This window comes from Colobus angolensis, unplaced genomic scaffold (genome assembly GCF_000951035.1).
Source record: "Colobus angolensis palliatus isolate OR3802 unplaced genomic scaffold, Cang.pa_1.0 Scaffold510, whole genome shotgun sequence".
Lineage (NCBI taxonomy): Eukaryota > Metazoa > Chordata > Mammalia > Primates > Cercopithecidae > Colobus > Colobus angolensis.
In genome coordinates, this window is record NW_012118600.1 from 303,574 (window position 1) to 320,861 (window position 17,288).

The 17,288-nt window shown below is 48.0% G+C and overlaps 2 protein-coding genes across 3 annotated transcripts in view; one reads left to right on the top strand and one right to left on the bottom strand.

Moving 5' to 3' along the window:
- The window catches only part of ZNF606 (zinc finger protein 606), a 34,757-nt gene extending 23,948 nt beyond the window's left edge, over nt 1–10,809 (bottom strand). Inside the window, exons 1-4 of one of the 2 annotated variants that reach the window (XM_011960462.1) lie at nt 10,105–10,809; nt 8,642–8,723; nt 8,041–8,097; nt 7,158–7,246 (exon numbers count right to left, since the gene is read on the bottom strand). In XM_011960462.1, coding sequence (XP_011815852.1) covers nt 7,158–7,246; nt 8,041–8,097; nt 8,642–8,672 — 177 coding nt within the window. In that variant the 5' untranslated portion in view covers nt 8,673–8,723; nt 10,105–10,809. Of the gene's footprint in view, nt 1–7,157; nt 7,247–8,040; nt 8,098–8,641; nt 8,724–9,740 lie in introns of both variants that reach the window. The other variant, XM_011960461.1, reaches the window with a different exon arrangement.
- LOC105524982 overlaps nt 9,177–17,288 on the top strand; it is a 10,063-nt gene continuing 1,951 nt past the window's right edge. Inside the window, exons 1-3 of the mRNA XM_011960472.1 lie at nt 9,177–10,188; nt 10,226–10,376; nt 10,545–10,670. Coding sequence (XP_011815862.1) covers nt 9,610–10,188; nt 10,226–10,376; nt 10,545–10,670 — 856 coding nt within the window. The 5' untranslated portion in view covers nt 9,177–9,609. The remainder of the gene's footprint in view (nt 10,189–10,225; nt 10,377–10,544; nt 10,671–17,288) is intronic.

The window sequence follows — 17,288 nt, forward strand, 5'->3', positions numbered from 1 at the left end:
GATGCCCATGTCCTAACCCTAGAACCTGTGACTGTTATCTTAATGATAAAAAGAACTTTACAGATATAATTAAGAATCTTTAGTGGATTATCCTGGATTATCCAGGTGGTCCAATGTAATCACCAAAGTCCTTATCAGTGAGAGGGAGGCAGGAGTCAGAGTCACAGGAGATATGATGCAAGCAGAGATCGGAGTGATGTACTTTGCAGACGGAGGACAGGGCATGAGCCAGGAAGCAGTCTCCCTTGAGCCTCCAGAAGAAACAGCCCTGCAGACCCATTTTAGACTTCCGAGCTGCAGAACGTAGAATAAATTCATGTTGTTCTAAGCCATAAAGTCTGTGGTAGTCTATTACAATAGCAACATAAAACTAAACTAATACAGGGTTCATCTTCTACTTTGGGGTTCAAAAATCTCCTAAAAAGCTTTTTTTTTTTTTTTTTTGAGACGGAGTCTCGCTCTGTTGCCGGGGCGGGGGGGGGGGGGCCAGATCTCAGCTCACTGCAAGCTCCGCCTCCCGGGTTTATGCCATTCTCCTGCCTCAGCCTCCCGAGTAGCTGGGACTACAGGCGCCTGCCACCTCGCCCGGCTAGTTTTTTGTATTTTTAGTAGAGACGGGGTTTCACCGTGTTAGCCAGGATGGTCTCGATCTCCTGACCTCATGATCCGCCCATCTCGGCCTCCCAAAGTGCTGGGATTACAGGCTTGAGGCACCGCGTCCGGCCAAAGCTTTTTTTTTTTTTAAAGAAAGTTAAAGAAATAACCCAGCCAGTGAAAAAAAAATGGGGGCGTCAGCACCTTGAATTCCACTCATTCCTCCCAGAGGCAGAACAGATGAAGGTCAGGCTGACCAACTAGACCAGAGGCGATTCCAGCCCCACACTAGGAGGCACCATGGTGAAGCAGGTGCCTCCTGCAAGAGGACTCTAGGAGAGGCAGGAGTGAGTCAGGCTGAAAACAGCAGGCAGAAGCCTGCACTTGAATAGCTTTGCAAGTGCCCCACCTCGCGGGCGGCACTGCCAGCAGCCAGGCACTTATACCCAGGCAAAGTCCCAGGAGCCTCCTCAGACTTGAGACTGCGGCTAAGTTCTCAGGCTGCCCAGACGCGTGGAGACCTCTTCAGTCCCACCAGATGGGGAAGAGAAGGGAGTCTGTGGCCTCACAGCTCTTTATCTATGAAACTGGAAGTACAGCTGACCGGCTGACCCTGGCCCATGCAGGCCCACGAAACCCAGGGCATGCCTCACCAGGAGGGCAGAGGGGAGTGGAAGGCACCAATCAGGAGTCAGATCTACGCAGCTGCAGTAGAGCAGGGCTTCCAGCCTCACAGCCCTGCCCTAGACCAGACGACTCTTGGACGTGAGAAACCCCTGTTGCAGATCAAGAGACTGAACTAAGTAGCCACAAGGCCAGAGAATCCAGACAACAGCCACATTCAACTTTCAGAGAACTGTAATTCCTATTCTCAGATTCTCAGATCAGGGTGATTTCAGTATAAAGTGGGACAGGATGCTACAAGAGAGGTTGAGAGAAAAGGAAAGCCTTCACAGAGTAAGAAAAGACCAGAAGACACAGCAATTAGTTCAGGAGGCCCTAGAGAGTTCTGCTGTGGTGAGAACATGCTCATCACACCCCCAAACTCCGCCAAGAAAAGGACATGGAATATAAAGAGATCAGAGACATGGCAATTTGTTCAGGAGGTCCACCACCTAATAGAGGGGCCCAGAAAGAGAACATAAAGGAAAAGGACAGGAGGGAACTATTACTTTTTAAATAACACAAGACTTCTTAAAATAAGACACACAAAAACACTAGCCATAAACAAAGACAGGCACATTTGACAAAGACATAGCAACATTCAAACCTCTGACTGACAAGACACCACCAGTTAAGACAAGCTACAGACTGGGAGGAGACAGTTGATATGTGACAAAGAATTAGGATTCAGAATGTGTGTGAAATACCTACATTAAAGTTGGTCTCTAGAAATCCGGGGATGGGGGAAGAGAAACAAAGACAGAAGGAAATACAGACGGACAGTAAAGACATCAAAAGGTACTCAGCAATCGAGAAGATGCACATTCAAGTCATGCAATACACCGTTCTGGTCCTGAGGTAAGCAAATATTTAAAAGACCTGATAATGTCAAGTGTTGACAAAAATGCAGGAAAATGGGTATTTTCTCCCAGAGTGGGGAGACTATGAAGTAGCTTTGCCCCCTGGAGAGACATGTGGCAGCACTAGTAACATTGAAAGTACATACCTAGCCGGGCGCGGTGGCTCACGCCAGTCATCTCAGCACTCTGAGAGGCCGAGGCAGGTGACTCATGAGGTCAACAGATGGAGACCATCCCGGCCAACATGGTGAAACCCCGCCTCTACCAAAAACATAAAAATTAGCTGGGTGTGGTGGCATGCACCTGTAGTCCCAGCTACTCAGGAGGCTGAGGCAGGAGAATCGCTTGAACCGAGGAGGCGGAGGTTGCAGTGAGCTGAGATTGCACCACTGCACTGCAGCCTGGGCAACAGAGCAAGACTCCATCTCAAAAAAAAAAAAAAAAAGTACATACCTAATACCAGGTACAATTCTGCTTCTAGGGGTATGCCTAGATAAAAAAACTACATAAACATGTGCACAAAGTGAAGCTACAGGAATGTTCACACAGCTTTGGCTGGAGCAGCAAAAACAATGGGGGAAAGAGGAATTTATAAATCTGTCCATAAAAGAAACCATGAACAGAGGTGCACTTCTCTAATGGATACACTTGGCAGCACAAAAGGAACAAGCCTGACTTCTCTGTATCTATCAACACGGATGGACCTCAAAGTTGAAAAAAGAAAACTATAGGAAAACTATATGTAGAAAAAAATCACTGGGAAAAAAATAGAGTGTTTGACCGGGTGCAGGGGCTCACACCTATAATCCCAGCACTTTGGGAAGCCGAGGCAGGCAGATCACTGAGGCCAGGAATTCGAGACCAGCCTGCCCAATATGACAAAACCCCACCTCTACTAAAAATACAAAAATCAGCCAGATATGGTGGCACATGCCTGCAATCCTAGCTACTTGGGAGGCTGAAGAACAAGAATCCTTTGAACCCGGGAGGCGGAGACTGCAGTGAGCCGAGATCACCCTGCACTCCAGTATGGGCAACGCAGTGAGACTCTGTTTCAAAAAAAGAAAAAGACTGTCTATGTCTATATAGTTTATCATCTATGTATGCATATGAAAATGAATTAGCTGTGTACAAACTGAATCCGTGAGTGGCTGCCTGAGAAATGGTGCAAAGACAAAGAGTACTATGTAAAAGAAGAAAAAGGTAACAAATATGACAAAACAGTAATAATTGTTCGCTGATGGTGATGCCATTTGCTTCCTTTTTATACTCTTCTGTAATTATGAAATTTGTCAAAATTAAAATTAAATTTTTAAAAAATTCAGAAAGGAAAAAGGGGACATTTTCAAACTGTAAGCCCCATGGGCTAAAAAGCAGGAAAAAAAAAAGGTGCCCCCAGCTGAACATGTAACCATGTCCAGGCCCACAAATCATGGAGGCCTCACCTCCAGGATGGTAACGGGACCGGGCACAACGGCTCACGCCTGTAATCCCAGCGTTTTGAGAGGGCAAGGCAGGTCAGAAGTCTGAGGCCAGACTGACCAACATGGTGAAACCCTGTCTCCACTAAAAATACAAAAATTAGCCAGGTGTGGTGGTGCACGCCTGTAATCTCAGCTACTCGGGAGGTTGAGGCATGAGAATCCCTTGAGCCCAGGAGGGGAGGCTACATCAAGCTGAGATCGTGCCACTGCACTCCAGTATGTACAACACAATGAGACTCTGCCTCAAAAATAAAAATAAATAAATGAATGGTAAGGGGACACAGTAAACACCTTCAGCCTAGAATTGCAAAGGAAAATGCAAAACCGAAAGGCCAGAAGGAAGAGATGGTGGAAGACAGGAACCTAGTCTCACAGGCTGTGGAGATGAGAGGGACCCTTCAAGGACAGGAGAGGAAATGCAGGTTTCACTATTGCCTGATGCTGAGGTTACCGTAAGGGTGCTAAAGAGAGAAGAGTCCTGCTACAGGGAGGAGCAAACCCTTCCGTTCCACAGGTCACCCTCAGGAGCTGCATCTGCATTTTCCAATTATATCCTAGGATATAATTGCAAACGTGTTTCACCCAAATTCTCATAAACATTCTTGCACACATCACTTTGTACACACGTATAAGCACTTATCTAGGCATTCTAAAGCACTTTATGGAATCTGCTAACCAACCAGCCACATATATAAACCCTGTGAGAGTCTGAAGGAGAGAAGACCAAGGGTGCTGAGCTGGGTCTCAGATGTTTGCCAACAGATCTTACCCAACTGCTCCCCCTTTAAGGAACCTGGGGCAATTCAGATGGCTTCTATGTCGATTTCACTGCAGAGAAGGAAAACCGAACTAGACTGTGCACATCCTCAAGTCTGACCAAGGATTGAGTGCAGATTATTACTGGTGTTTTATGTACATAACGTTTGTTACACAGATATCCTAGGTGGACTGTTACAGAGGGGTTTGAATGCTTCCATATTTGGACAGGCTGGTTGGGGTTTTTTAGATGGAATGAGATATTATCACTACAATTATTATTTCCCCCTATTTCTAGAAATAAGGGGATCTGGGCTTCTGTAGTTAAAACCTCACTACTGAACATACTTCCATGAATGGACTATTCAGATAATGAGGGATGACAGCATTTGATGTTTTCACCAGATAAATGCTTTATTTCAATAAAGATTTAAACTCGGAGGGAACAATAAAGGACACAGGGTTCTTTTGCATTCCTGAAGATTTCACTTAGTTAAAAACACACAGCAGTCAAATCCAAGTTTCCCACAGGAAAAAATCCAAAGTAAGTGTGGGGAGGGGGGCCAGCCAGGAGCATGTTATCAGAAATCACAACTCTTCAGACATTGGAGGGTGTTGTTATTTTTAATTCTGTTTTATTTTCTCGGCATTAACTTGGATAATTCTCAGAAAGCCTAGCATAAATTAACAGCAGAGTGTAGCATGGTGGTTAACAGGGCTTCTTCGCGGTGTTTTATTACAGCTAACTTCTACTCCTCAGAGTCTGATTCACGAGCCATCTTTCAGGCTAGCCTAGCTTCACTACTGATGATTCTGTTTTAGGATTTAATAATGACTGTACATTGTAACAGCAGCACACCTCATAGCTGCCCAAGTTCTGATACCAGGCAACAATCACCTTGCATCATATGGTTCAAGCCCTTCTGCTTCCCATCTCATCTGGACCAGGGATAGCAACGCTGCCAAGTGGGGACGGCATACTTATGATGTACTTCACCCACCAGATTTGAAACTGTGGGCGGTTTCATTAATATTTTTTAATTTCAGGGGGAGGCACAAAGTAGAGACACGATTTTTAAATCGTTTTATATCCAAGTACCTCACATCTGCTGGATTCATTATTTTAACTTAAAAATAAAAGACCTAAAAAAAGGTAATGAAACTGTTTTTCTTCATCTTTCATAGCAGGGAGTTAACAGGGTAAATGTAACTTTGATGAATTAGAAAAAACAAATTTTTAAAAATCTCCCATTTAGAAATAGAGACAACTCTAAAAAACTGAAAACAAGAAGTTAAAAATGGCTGCCTCAGTCATTAAAAGAAGTATTGACACAATGCTACAACATGGATAACTCCTGAAAACGCAAACACTATGCTAAGTGAAAAAAGCCAGACAAAAAAGGCTGTGCCATATTATGATTCCATTTTTATGAAAGTCCAGACTAGGCAAATTCCTAGGAACAGAAAGTACACTAGTGGTTGGGAGGGAGTAGGGGGACAGGGAGTGACTACTAATGGGAACAGGATTTATTTTTGGGGTGATGAAAATGTTCTAGAATTAGATACTGGTGATTGTTGCACAATTCTGTGACTATACTAAAAACCACGGAATTATAAACTTTAAAAGGATAAACTTTATAGTATATCAGTACCATCTCAACAAAGCTATTATAAAATTTTTTTTAAGTGGCTGCATCTGGTGAGGAGGCTGGGCAGGAGGAGCACAGAGAGATGACAGCTTTCCTAAGTGACTCCATTGTCCTATTTCTCTCAGGAGCCACCCTGTCCCCATAATCACAAAGGACCCTGCTTTGATTTCCTTATACCTCTCCTCCCTAGTTCCAAGGTCCTGGTCAGACTGAAGCCTGAAACACCAGCCTGCTCCCCACAGCCCTCCTCTTCCACACCCATCATCACATTTCGAACCCTGGTGCCCCCTGATCCCAAGACTTCTGAGGCTCTGCAGCAGGCATTCAGGGCCTGGCTGGGTTCATCCTGGCCTCTCTAGCCTAAAATCTAACTGGAGTCAGTCTCACTCAAACACTGGTCACGTAGTGTGCCTGCCACCCCCACCCCTGTAGTGCTGCAGGAGGCCAGACTCCCACTCACCAGGCTGTGCCCAACTGGCTGATGCACTCTTTTCACCTCTTGGCCCAGGTCTCCCAAGCAGCCTTCCCCTCCACAGCAAAAGCTGACCTCACACAGACTCTGTCCCATCTCCCAACTCATCAGGTGACTGAGCTCCTCCGGGTCTACCCTACCCGTCTCAGGTTTCTCACGTCCCACACTGCATGTGTGGCTCCAGGTAGGCCGTGAGATGTCCTCAGCTGAGTGAATAACCCTGGAAAAGGGTCTGGGAGCTCCTCAGGGTGGAGGCTCACACCTGTCCTTGTTCCCCTCACAGCAGGCACTGCACAGCATAAGCCTAAATCAGGTGCTAAAGACATGAGTGAAGGTGGCAAGACAGAAGTGGGGCTGCCAGCCAAAAGGGCTGCCCCTCATGCCCCACAAGCGGCCAGGCTAGTTGGAGCTCAGCACTGTGGACAGGTGGGTCCGCAAGGCCAGGCTAGTCGGAGCTCAGCCCTGTGGACAGGCTGGTCCGCAAGGCCAGGCTCCGAGCAAGGCTCCGAGGCACCAAAAACAGCCTGATTCTCCCTGCCTGCTCTCAGGAAGCATTAACTTCCAGTTGCTTCCTTCCCTACCCAAACTCCAACTGTTGTAAACTGGTGAGCCACATCAACTGGGATGACCAGGGATAACCTGGACATCATCCTTTGGGAACAGAACAGCCCCATCTCACCTGAACCTGGGCTGCTGGGAGCCCAGTGGCCCTCCTCCCTTCCTCGAGGCACCCCTCCACGTGCCAGGCAGGATCCTGAGGACACAGAGCTAGGAAACGAGAAAAAAGTCATGGAGGCAGCTCTCGCTGCCAGGAGCTCACCTGTCCTTCTGGCGGGCTGAGGACCAGCCCCTGCCCCTCCCCCTTGAATGAGGCAAGAGACCCACTTCCTCATTCTATAGATGAAGGAATTAGGGCTCAGAGAAGGTTAGGAAAGTACCTGAACACATGAATCTCTCATTGCCCCCCCTGTGCTATAAGGTACCATCTCTGAGAAGCAGTGTCTGGTCACAACCTTCCTGGGCCTGAACCCTAAATGGCCACACATGAATTCTCATGCATCTTGAGACGTCACCATCACCTTATTGCTCACTAGTTTTCTGATTCTTCCTTGCTCCAACTCTGCACAGAGACAGATCTGGACCACCTGCCCTAAAGCCCCACCTAGTCTCCATTCTTTTTTTTTTTTAAGATGGAGTCTGGCTCTGTCACCCAGGCTGGACTGCAGTGGCGCGATCTCGGCTCACTGCAAGCTCTGCCTCCCAGGTTCATGCCATTCTCCTGTCTCAGCCTCCCGAATAGCTGGGACTACAGGCGCCTGCCACCTTGCCCACCTAACTTTTTTTATATTTAGTAGAGATGGGGTTTCAGCGTGTTATCCAGGATGGTCACGATCTCCTGACCTCGTGATCCACCCGCCTTGGCCTCCCAAAGTGCTGGGATTACAGGCGTGAGCCACCGTGCCCAGCCCACCTGGTCCCCATTCTAATCTCCAGCTGTGGCAGCGCACTACAGCAAGAGGCCACAATATGGCAGCCCACAGCTGACTGGGCTCTTGACTCACCCCAGGAGGCCCATGGGTCAACAGCCGTCATCCCCCAAGACTGGTCCGTAAGGGCACCTGCACAGAAGGATCAGGTTAGGACTGTGACACCAAACCTAGTGATTCGAGGCGACAAAATACAAGAGGAGACTGACTTGCTAATGGGCACTACAAAATTCCATAAACAGAGCCCAAAGGCATGTAAAAAAATCCAACACAAGCTGGATTCACACAGGCAATGCACAGGTGAGTCGCTATTACTTAACACTGTTTTAAAGTTACCAACCAATGCTATATAAGTAAAAACAACAAAGCTAAAAATATATATGGGAGCAGTAGAGACAATATTTTCTTATATGTATTACTGTTGTTTAGGAAACCCCATAAACCACCAGAAAATCTCTTAAAACTAATGACACCTCTCAGGAGATGACTATAAAACACATAAAAGTTAGTGTCTTTTATGCTAACAATTTTCCTCCTTTACCACCAATCAGTTCTCATTTTGTACCAAGATAGAGCCCCTTCCATCCTCAAAAGTCCTCAGCCTGTCCCAGCTCTGACCCATGACTGCAGCAGCTAATGTTGGGGGAGGCCCAGAAGAAACACAATTTGGACTCACCCCAGGAGGCCCATGGGTTGATGGCTGCCATCCTGAGGACTGATTGACCAGGCACCTGCTCAGGAATACTGCAAATTCCAACCTAGTGACAAAAGTGAAAAAAGACAAAACTAGTCCTTTCTCACAGAAGACCAAGTGGGAACAAGGAAGGGAATCCATCCACAGAAGCGACAAAAAAACTGGTAAGGAGCATCATCATCAAAGAGAATTTACATGTCAAAAAAGTAACACAATTCCTGGAGAGAAATGAAGGGTAATTTGCATAAGCTGGAAAAAAGCATGATCCTGAATGGGGGTACAAATTTGTCAGCCGTTCCCAAGAGACAGCCAGTCACCACACAAATGGAACTTTTGGATTCACAACAGTTATTGTAAAATCAACTTGCAATCCTCATATATTAGTGGTTGCCTAGAGCTGGGGGAAAAATGAAACGGGGAGTGACTGCTTAATGGGAACAAGGGTTTCTTTGTGGGGTGATGAAATGTTCTAAAATTAGATAATGGGGATGGTTGCACAATTTTATTAATGTACAATAAAACCAGTGAATTACACACTTCTAAGTGGTTAAAGTGGTGAACGTTATGCAAATTTAATCCCACCTCCAAAAGAAATTCACGTCCAAGATTTACTAAGCCTCAGCTTGTGTGTGTGTGGAGGACTTAGGGATGGGCCTGGCGACCAGACCCCTAACTCCTCAGGTTCCAGATCTTTGTACAAGTCAGCAACCTCTCGACTGGATTCCTGGGTGTGTGTATAAAGCAGCAGAACACACAGTGGGCCTCAGGAGCACCGGGATCAGCGCGAAAACGCAGAATGCAAACCGTATTTTGCACCGTTATTTGCAACTTGACAGTGACCGCCACCGTCACTGCACGTTTAAGGGAACCCGGAGCTGTTTCCAACCCCGGTCTGACGTCCTTCACAGTGCTTTGTGTGAACTGGCGGGGGGAGAAACGCCGGCTGGGGAATGAACGGGGTTATTCGTCCCATCAATGGCCTCAGAAGCATCCTTATCACCTGCTTCCAGAGCTCCCGACCCAAATTTCCTCCGCAAGACCCACGCGGCCGCGACGCTGCAGAAGCTCGTCCCGGCCTCACCTGGCTTGCAGCCGCCGGTCCCCCCTTGAAAGCGGCGCAGCAGGCTCGGGGTCGCTTCGCCTGGGGCGTTTGGCTTTTGTCCCGCGCCGAGGTCCGGGCCAGCAGTGCGCTTGGGAGTTCCAGGCGCGGCCTCGGGGACAAAGGCGCGCGGAGCCGACGTGCAGAGTTCACCCAGGCCCGTCCGGCCAGACAAGGAAGAGCGCCCGGAGGCGGGAGGCCGGAGGCAGGCTGCTGGCTGGAGAGCCGAAGGCAACGGGGGCGCAAAGCCGGCGCGGAAAGGGCAGGCGCAGGACCCGCCCTGGCGCCGCCTTTCCCCGCCGGCTCTCCCGACCCCCGAGCCCCGCAGCCCGAGCAAAGGCCTCGCCTCAGCCGCGGACAATGGCGGCTGCTCCCCCGGCTTCGACCGGGGCGCGCCGCGGGGTCTGCTGGGAGCTGGAGTTCCAGGCGGGTACTTCCGGCGTCGGGCAACTGCGCCGCCATGACAGCTGCCTGGGCTGCCCCGCCTCGCACCGCCCTACTTGGGCGGGGTCAGGACCATTCTGGCAGCTGCGTGGAAGCCGGCGGCAGGGTGGACTCTGTTGTCCCGGCCCCAGGCCACCCTCCTCCACCGCCGCCTCCCACTGCAAAAGGGCCTGGGTAAGTCGCGGTGCCGCGGGCCTCAGTTTGCCCGTCCGCAAAATGGCGCCTCGTGATCCCGGGTTTCCCGGGAGGAGCTCGGCGAGTTCTCAGCGCTCTCGAGGGATCCTTCCATTTGGCGTTCGCAAGATTGTGAAAAAGTGGCTGCTGTTATTCTCTTTATTTAAGATAAGAAACCTAATTCGAGGTACCCCTCTCTGAGAAGCCCCACGGCTGAGAACGTCAGGGCTCGTTCCCAGGTCTCTTTCCAGAGGCCAGGCTTTATGGGAGCATGGATTACCAGCGACGCATCCTGTGAGTTTTCCTGTATCGATATGTATGGAGCGGTTCGGGCGCGGTGGCTCATTCCTGTAATCTCAGCATTTTGAGAAGCTGTGGCGGGAGGATCGATTGAGTTCAGGAGTTCGACACCACCCTGGGCAACATAGCGAGACCCCATCTCTACAAAAAAAACCCACAAAAATTAGCCCGGTGTGATGGCGCGCGCCTGTAGTCCCGGCTACTCAGAAGGCTGGGGTGGAAGGATTGCTTGAGCTCGGGAGGTCAAGGTTGCAGTGAGCTAGGATCGCACCACTGCACTTCAGCCCGGGCAACAGAGCAAGACCTGACCTTAAGAAAAAAAAATAGGCCGGGCGCGGTGGCTCACGCCTGTAATCCCAAAACTTTGGGAAGCCAAGGCAGGTGGATCGCCTGAGGTCAGGAGTTCGAGACCAGTCTGGCCAACATGATGAAACCTCGTCTCTACTAAAAATACCAAAAATTAGCTGGGCGTGGTGGCGGACACCTGTACCCAGCTACTCGGGAGGCTGAGGCAGGAGAATCGCTGGAACCCGGGAGGCGGAGGCTGCAGTGAGCCGATATTGTGCCATTGCACTCCAGCCTGGGCAACAAGAGCAAAATTCCATCTCAAAAAAAAAAAAAAAATGTATACATACACACACACACACACACGTGGAGAGGCGCTGGGAAATAGAGCAGGGAGCATGGCTAAGGACTCTGCCTTGGCAGCTGCCATTAAAAAACACAAACAGGGAGGCTAAAAATGAAGGAGACTGAGGTGTTGACCCCAGCCTGATCCTGGAGGATCCCCTTGGCAGAGCCCATTGATGCCCCTTTGGGGTCCTTACAGAGCCGCCTCCTCACCTCTGTTAAGGATGACTCTAACTCAGAGCTTCCTTGCTCACTCCCCTCCCCATGCCCAGTCCCTGTGCTCCTCACTCTCCTCCTCTATTTTGTCCACCCTCATTCCCACTGCTCCTAGGGTCTGATCTGGGCTGGTTGTCTTCCCTCACTCAGCACCTCAGTGAGAGACCCACTTTTCATGCACCCACTGCTTGCTTCTTGCACATTTTTACTTATTATTATTATTATTATTATTATTTTTTAGTCGGAGTTTTGCTTTTGTTGCCCAGGCTGGAGTTCAATGGCGTGATCTCTGCTCACTGCAACCTCTGCCTCCCGGGTTCAAGTGATTCTCCTGCCTCAGCCTCCCAAGTAGCTGGGATTACAGGCACCTGCCACCACGCCCAGCAAATTTTTTGTATTTTTAGTAGAGATGGCATGAGCCACTGCACCCGGCCCAGTCCCTTCTTTATATTAGCTGCCTAATTTGTTAAAATTCACATGTAACCTCACTACTTCCTTGCCTAAAATCTTTCAAGGGTCTGTGTAACTTCATTATAAAAGCTGTATCTCTCGTCACTCCTGTTTCTCCTCCCACTTTTGTTGCTCTCTGACACTCTCCATTCCAGCAACTTTAAGCCAGTTACTTATCTCCTAACATGCTCCTAAGCCTTTGCACACACTCTTTCCTTTGTCTAGACAACCTATTCCATTTGTTCCATATCCAGTGTAAATGTCCTGCATCAGTCAACACCTGATCTGGGGCCACCTCTCCCCTTTCTAATAGAGCTGACCCTTTGCTTCTCTGAAACCCATGCACACACACACACACACACCCCACTCCTGAGCCACTTTTACCACATTTCTTCCCTGTCATCCTCTGTAGGTGTGGATCCTCACAGGCCACAAACAAGTCTTGTCTTGAACACCTCCACACCTATCACAGGGTAGGTGCTCAATGAATGTGCAAGGAAAAAAAAAACGCTGGGTGTGGTGGCTCACTCCTGTAATTTCAGCACTTTGGGAGGCTGAGGTGGGAAGATCACTTGAGCCTAGGAGTTTGAGAGCAGCCTGGGCAATGTGGCAAAACCCGGTCTCTACAAAAAATACAAAAGTTAGCTGGGTGTGGTGGCAGGCATCTATAGTCCCTGCTACTCTGGGGGCTGAGGTGGGAGGGTCACTTCAGCCTGGGAGGTCATGGCTGCAGTGAGCCAATATGGCCCCACTGCACTCCAGCCTGAACAACATCCTGTCTCAATAGACTGGGCACAGTGGCTCACACCAGTAATCCCAGCACTTTGAGTGACCGAGGCGGTGGATCACCTGAGGTCAGGAATATGAGACCAGCCTGGCCAACATGGTGAAACCTCGTCTCTACAAAAATACAAAAATTAGCCGGCCATGATGGTGGTTGCCTGTAATCCCACCTACTTGGGAGGCTGAGTCGGGGGAATCACGTGAACCCAGGAGATGGAGGTGGCAGTGAGCCAAGATCAAGACATTGCACTCCAGCACTCCAGCCTGGGCAACAGAGTGAGCCTCTGTCTCAAAAAAAAAAAAAAATGAAGAGACTGAGGGACTGTAGGTGGTGATACCAAAGGCAGCATGGCCATTTAGGAAGCTGGACTTGAGTGAGCAGTGGGCAAGAGAGATCTTGAAGATATTTCTACTGGTAATGGAGGATCATTTTAAAAAGCAGGCCTGTGGGTTGAGCTTTTGTTGTTGGGTGGTGTTGGCACTCACTGTGGGTGGGCAAAGGGGAGTAGCCCTTTCAGAGGGAGAGGAAAAGTTCAAGTAGAACAGGCTGAATTCAAGGGAGAGGACTAAGAGAGAGGTAAGGTGGAAGGGGCAAGGTATTGGGACAGGCCCCTGCTGGCAGGAAGGTGAACCCAGGCAGAGTGGGCACTGAGAGGAAAGCAATCTATGGATGATACAGCCACAATTTCCATCTCAGGCTCAAGCAGAGAAAGAGACACTGGAGAAGGAAGAGTGACAGAAGTAAGAGGAGCATCTCTCTGCTTCCACTCCAGCCCCCTACAGCTCATCCTCCAGCAGGCAGCCAAGGGCACTTTTAGGATCTCACATCAGGTCCCTGCCTCACATTCTGCACTGACTTCCCAAGTAGTTAGAGTAAAATCCAAACTCCAACTCGCAGCTTAGAAAACTCAGCAGGACTGGCCTCTGTCCTATCCCACACGCCACCTCAGTCCCTCAAGCTCATCTCCTGTCACTCCTGCCTACTCCAGCCATTCCTCAAACAGGGTAAGCCCATTCCTGCTTCAGGGCCTTTATACGTATTGTTTCCTCTTCTGGAATCTTCTTCCTTGTACAGCCACAGGGTTTTCTTTTCTTCATTCAGGTTTCAGCACAGATGTCACATCCTGATAACAGCCAGCTGTGACTCATCCTCCCTAATTCTCAGTCACATTACCCTCTTTTTATTTTCTTTTTCTTTTTTTTTTTTTTTTGAGACAGACTCTTGCTCTGTCGCCTGGGCTGGAGTGCAGTGTCCAGATCTCAGCTCACTGCAAGCTCCGCCTCCCGGGTTCACGCCATTCTCCTGCCTCAGCCTCCCGAGTAGCTGGGACTACAGGCGCCCGCCACCTCACCCGGCTAGTTTTTTGTATTTTTAGTAGAGACGGGGTTTCACCGTGTTAGCCAGGATGGTCACGATCTCCTGACCTCGTGATCTGCCCGTCTCAGCCTCCCAAAGTGCTGGGATTACAGGCTTGAGCCACCGCGCCCGGCTTATTTTCTTCGTATCAATATCTAAAGTCATAACTGATTGTCTCATACAGAAGCTAAGTTTTGTGATAGGCAATCACCTAATACCTGCTACACGAACCTCAATGTTCATATAAGACTAGAATTCATATTCTAAAGAGAGATAAGGTAGCTCTGTTCACTTTTGAGAGAGCACTCAAATGAGAGAGATACCTTTGACCTAAAGGTGTCAGGAAACCGATGAAGAAAAACACCCCTGCTGGGGTTTTAATGTTTTTATCCCCTCCAAAATTCATGTGGAAACCTAATCCCCAGTGCAGTAGTATTGGGAGGCAGGGTCTAATGGGATTTATGTAGGTCATGAGGCTCTGCCGTCATGAATGGATTAATGTTGTAAACCAAAAAATAAAATTATAAGCCCCCCCCAACTATATGAATAGACCTTGGCCAAGGGCATTCCAAAGGTAACCTGAAAAATGAGTTCGGGCCATAATGGGAAGCAGAAGCTGGACTTGCCTCATTATACCCTCCTCCCTTCTGGAATTAGTGATAGAACAGACTCTTTAAGTCTGATAAGAAACATTTACAGTCTGTTATCTCTGGAGGTTTCACCTGCATGATAAAACCTTGAGCTCCACAACCCCAGACATTCCTTTCTATTGACAATAACTCTTTAAATCAATTGCCAATCAGCAATCTTTAAATCTGCCTATAACCTGGAAACTCTCTGTACCATTGTACATCTTATATGTATTGATTGATGTCTCATGTCTCCCTAAAATGTATAAAACCAAGCTGTACCCTAACCACCCTGGGCATGTCCTCAGGATCTCCTGAGAGCTGTGTCAGGGGCCATTGGTCACCATATTTGGCTCAGAGTAAATCTCTTCAAATATTTTACAGAGTTTGACTCTTCATCAACAATGCCATTGTAAAAGGCTCATGGAGAGATTCTCCATGTACTTGCATGCTCTTTCTCTCTCTTTCTCTTTATTTCTCTCCCTCAACCCCTACCCCTCCACCACCCTGCCCTTTACCTTCTGTCATGTGAGGATGCAGTGTCCAAGGCACCATCTTGAAATCATCATCGCCAAATATGTCAGCACCTTGATGTTGGACTTCCCAGCCTCCAGACCGGAAGGCAGTACATTTCTTTGTAAATTACGCAGTCTCAGGTATTCTGTTATAGCAGCACAAATGGACTAAGACAACTCCTGAGATAGGAAGGGGTGAGGTAAATGTAATCAGAGTTGGGGTTTTAGATCTTAGTCCAGTAAAGGAGCTGGAACTGTTCTGTATAAACAAAGGGCAAGGTAATTGCTACATAGATTCTTTTTTTATTATTGCTGATTCTTATCCTAAAATAAAGGATGTTGCCACTATACATCCACTAAAATGACCAAAAATAAAAATACAGCATCAAATGGGATGACATGGTGCCAACTGGAATTCTCATACCCTGCTGATGGGAGTATAATGTGGTACAGTCACTTTGGAAAAAAGTTTGACAATTTCTTATAAAATTATACATAAACCTGTACTATGATCTAGAGATTCTACTCTTGTTTGTTCAAAAGAAAGGAAAACATCTGTCTGCTAAAAGGTATGTACAAGAATGCTCACAGTGGCATTATTGATGACAGTCCAAACCAAGAGATAATCCAAATGTCTTGTTACCAAGAGAATGAATAAAGAAATTTTGATACATCAGTTTCATGGATTACTACTTAGCAATAAAAATAATTAGCCATGCTGGGTGCGGTGGCTCACTCCTGTAATCCCAGCACTTTGGGAGGCCGAGGCAGGCAGATCACCTGAGGTCGGGAGTTCAAGACCAGCCTGACCAACATGGAGAAACCCCATCTCTACTAAAAATACAAAATTAGCCAGGGTGGTGGTGCATGCCTGTAATCCCAGCTACTCGGGAGGCTGAGGCAGAAGAATTGCTTGAACCCGGGAGGCGGAGATTACGATGAGCCGAGCTTGCACCACTGCACTCCAGCCTGGGCAAAAGGAGCGAAACTCCGTCTCAAATAATAATAATAATAATAATAATAATAAGCCACATATCCACACAACAATATTGCATTATCACAGGTATAGTGATAAATACTGTATAATTCCATTTACATGAAGTTCAAGAACAGGCAAGTAATCCACGGTGAAAGAAGTACTTACCCCTGGGGGTGGCGGTATTGACTAAAGAGGTACAAGGGGGTCTTCTGGGGCCTGGAAATGTTCTATATCTTGATCTGGGTGGTGGTTACACAGGTATATGCGTGTTAAGAATTCATCAAGCTGTATACTTAGTAGTGTACTGTAATGTAATTACACTGTATGTCGATTAAAATGTGAAAGAAAAAAAGGGGGTGTCTTTTGCTTCCACATTTGTAGCCCCAGCTTCTGTAAGCATCTCCTGCGTGATAACGGTTGGATGCATTAAAAGGTAGGAGGGATAGAAGAGGAGAGAAGCAATAGGAAGAGGGAGGTTGGAAGAAAAGCCCAGCTCCACTGTCTCACAGGGGTGTCACTGGGTACTGGGGAACTTGGAAGCACTAGGGAACAGAGAGGAAGTTGCTGCCTCCGGCTTCCACTTCTCAGCCCAGAAGTGAGAGGCTATGAAGCTGTTGGCCCCTGGTGGGGGACAAGTAAGACCAGTGAGAGAGGGCTTTTGCCCTTGAATTGCCCCTTCCCTGGAGACAGCAGCAAGATGAAGGCCTCTCGAGAAGTGCTTCATCCTCTGGAATCCAGCTGAGGAAATGACTTTCCCAAGAGAAGGATCATACATCACTCAATCATCAGCAAACATTTATGAAGCACCTGCTCTGTCCCAGGCCCTAAAGTGAAAAAAACAAACACCGCACTTACAGAAGCACGAGATAAACAATAAACATAAGTAAGTTAAAGAGTAGTTAGAAGGCAACAACTTTGGAACAAAGAAAAAGAACAGTGTAGTGCCCAGATGGGAAGGGCAAGTTGCCGTATTAAATTAGGTGCTGAGGGTGAGTCAGAGTCACCTCATCGAGGTGACATCTGAGCAAGGACTGGAAGGAAATGGATGCAGAC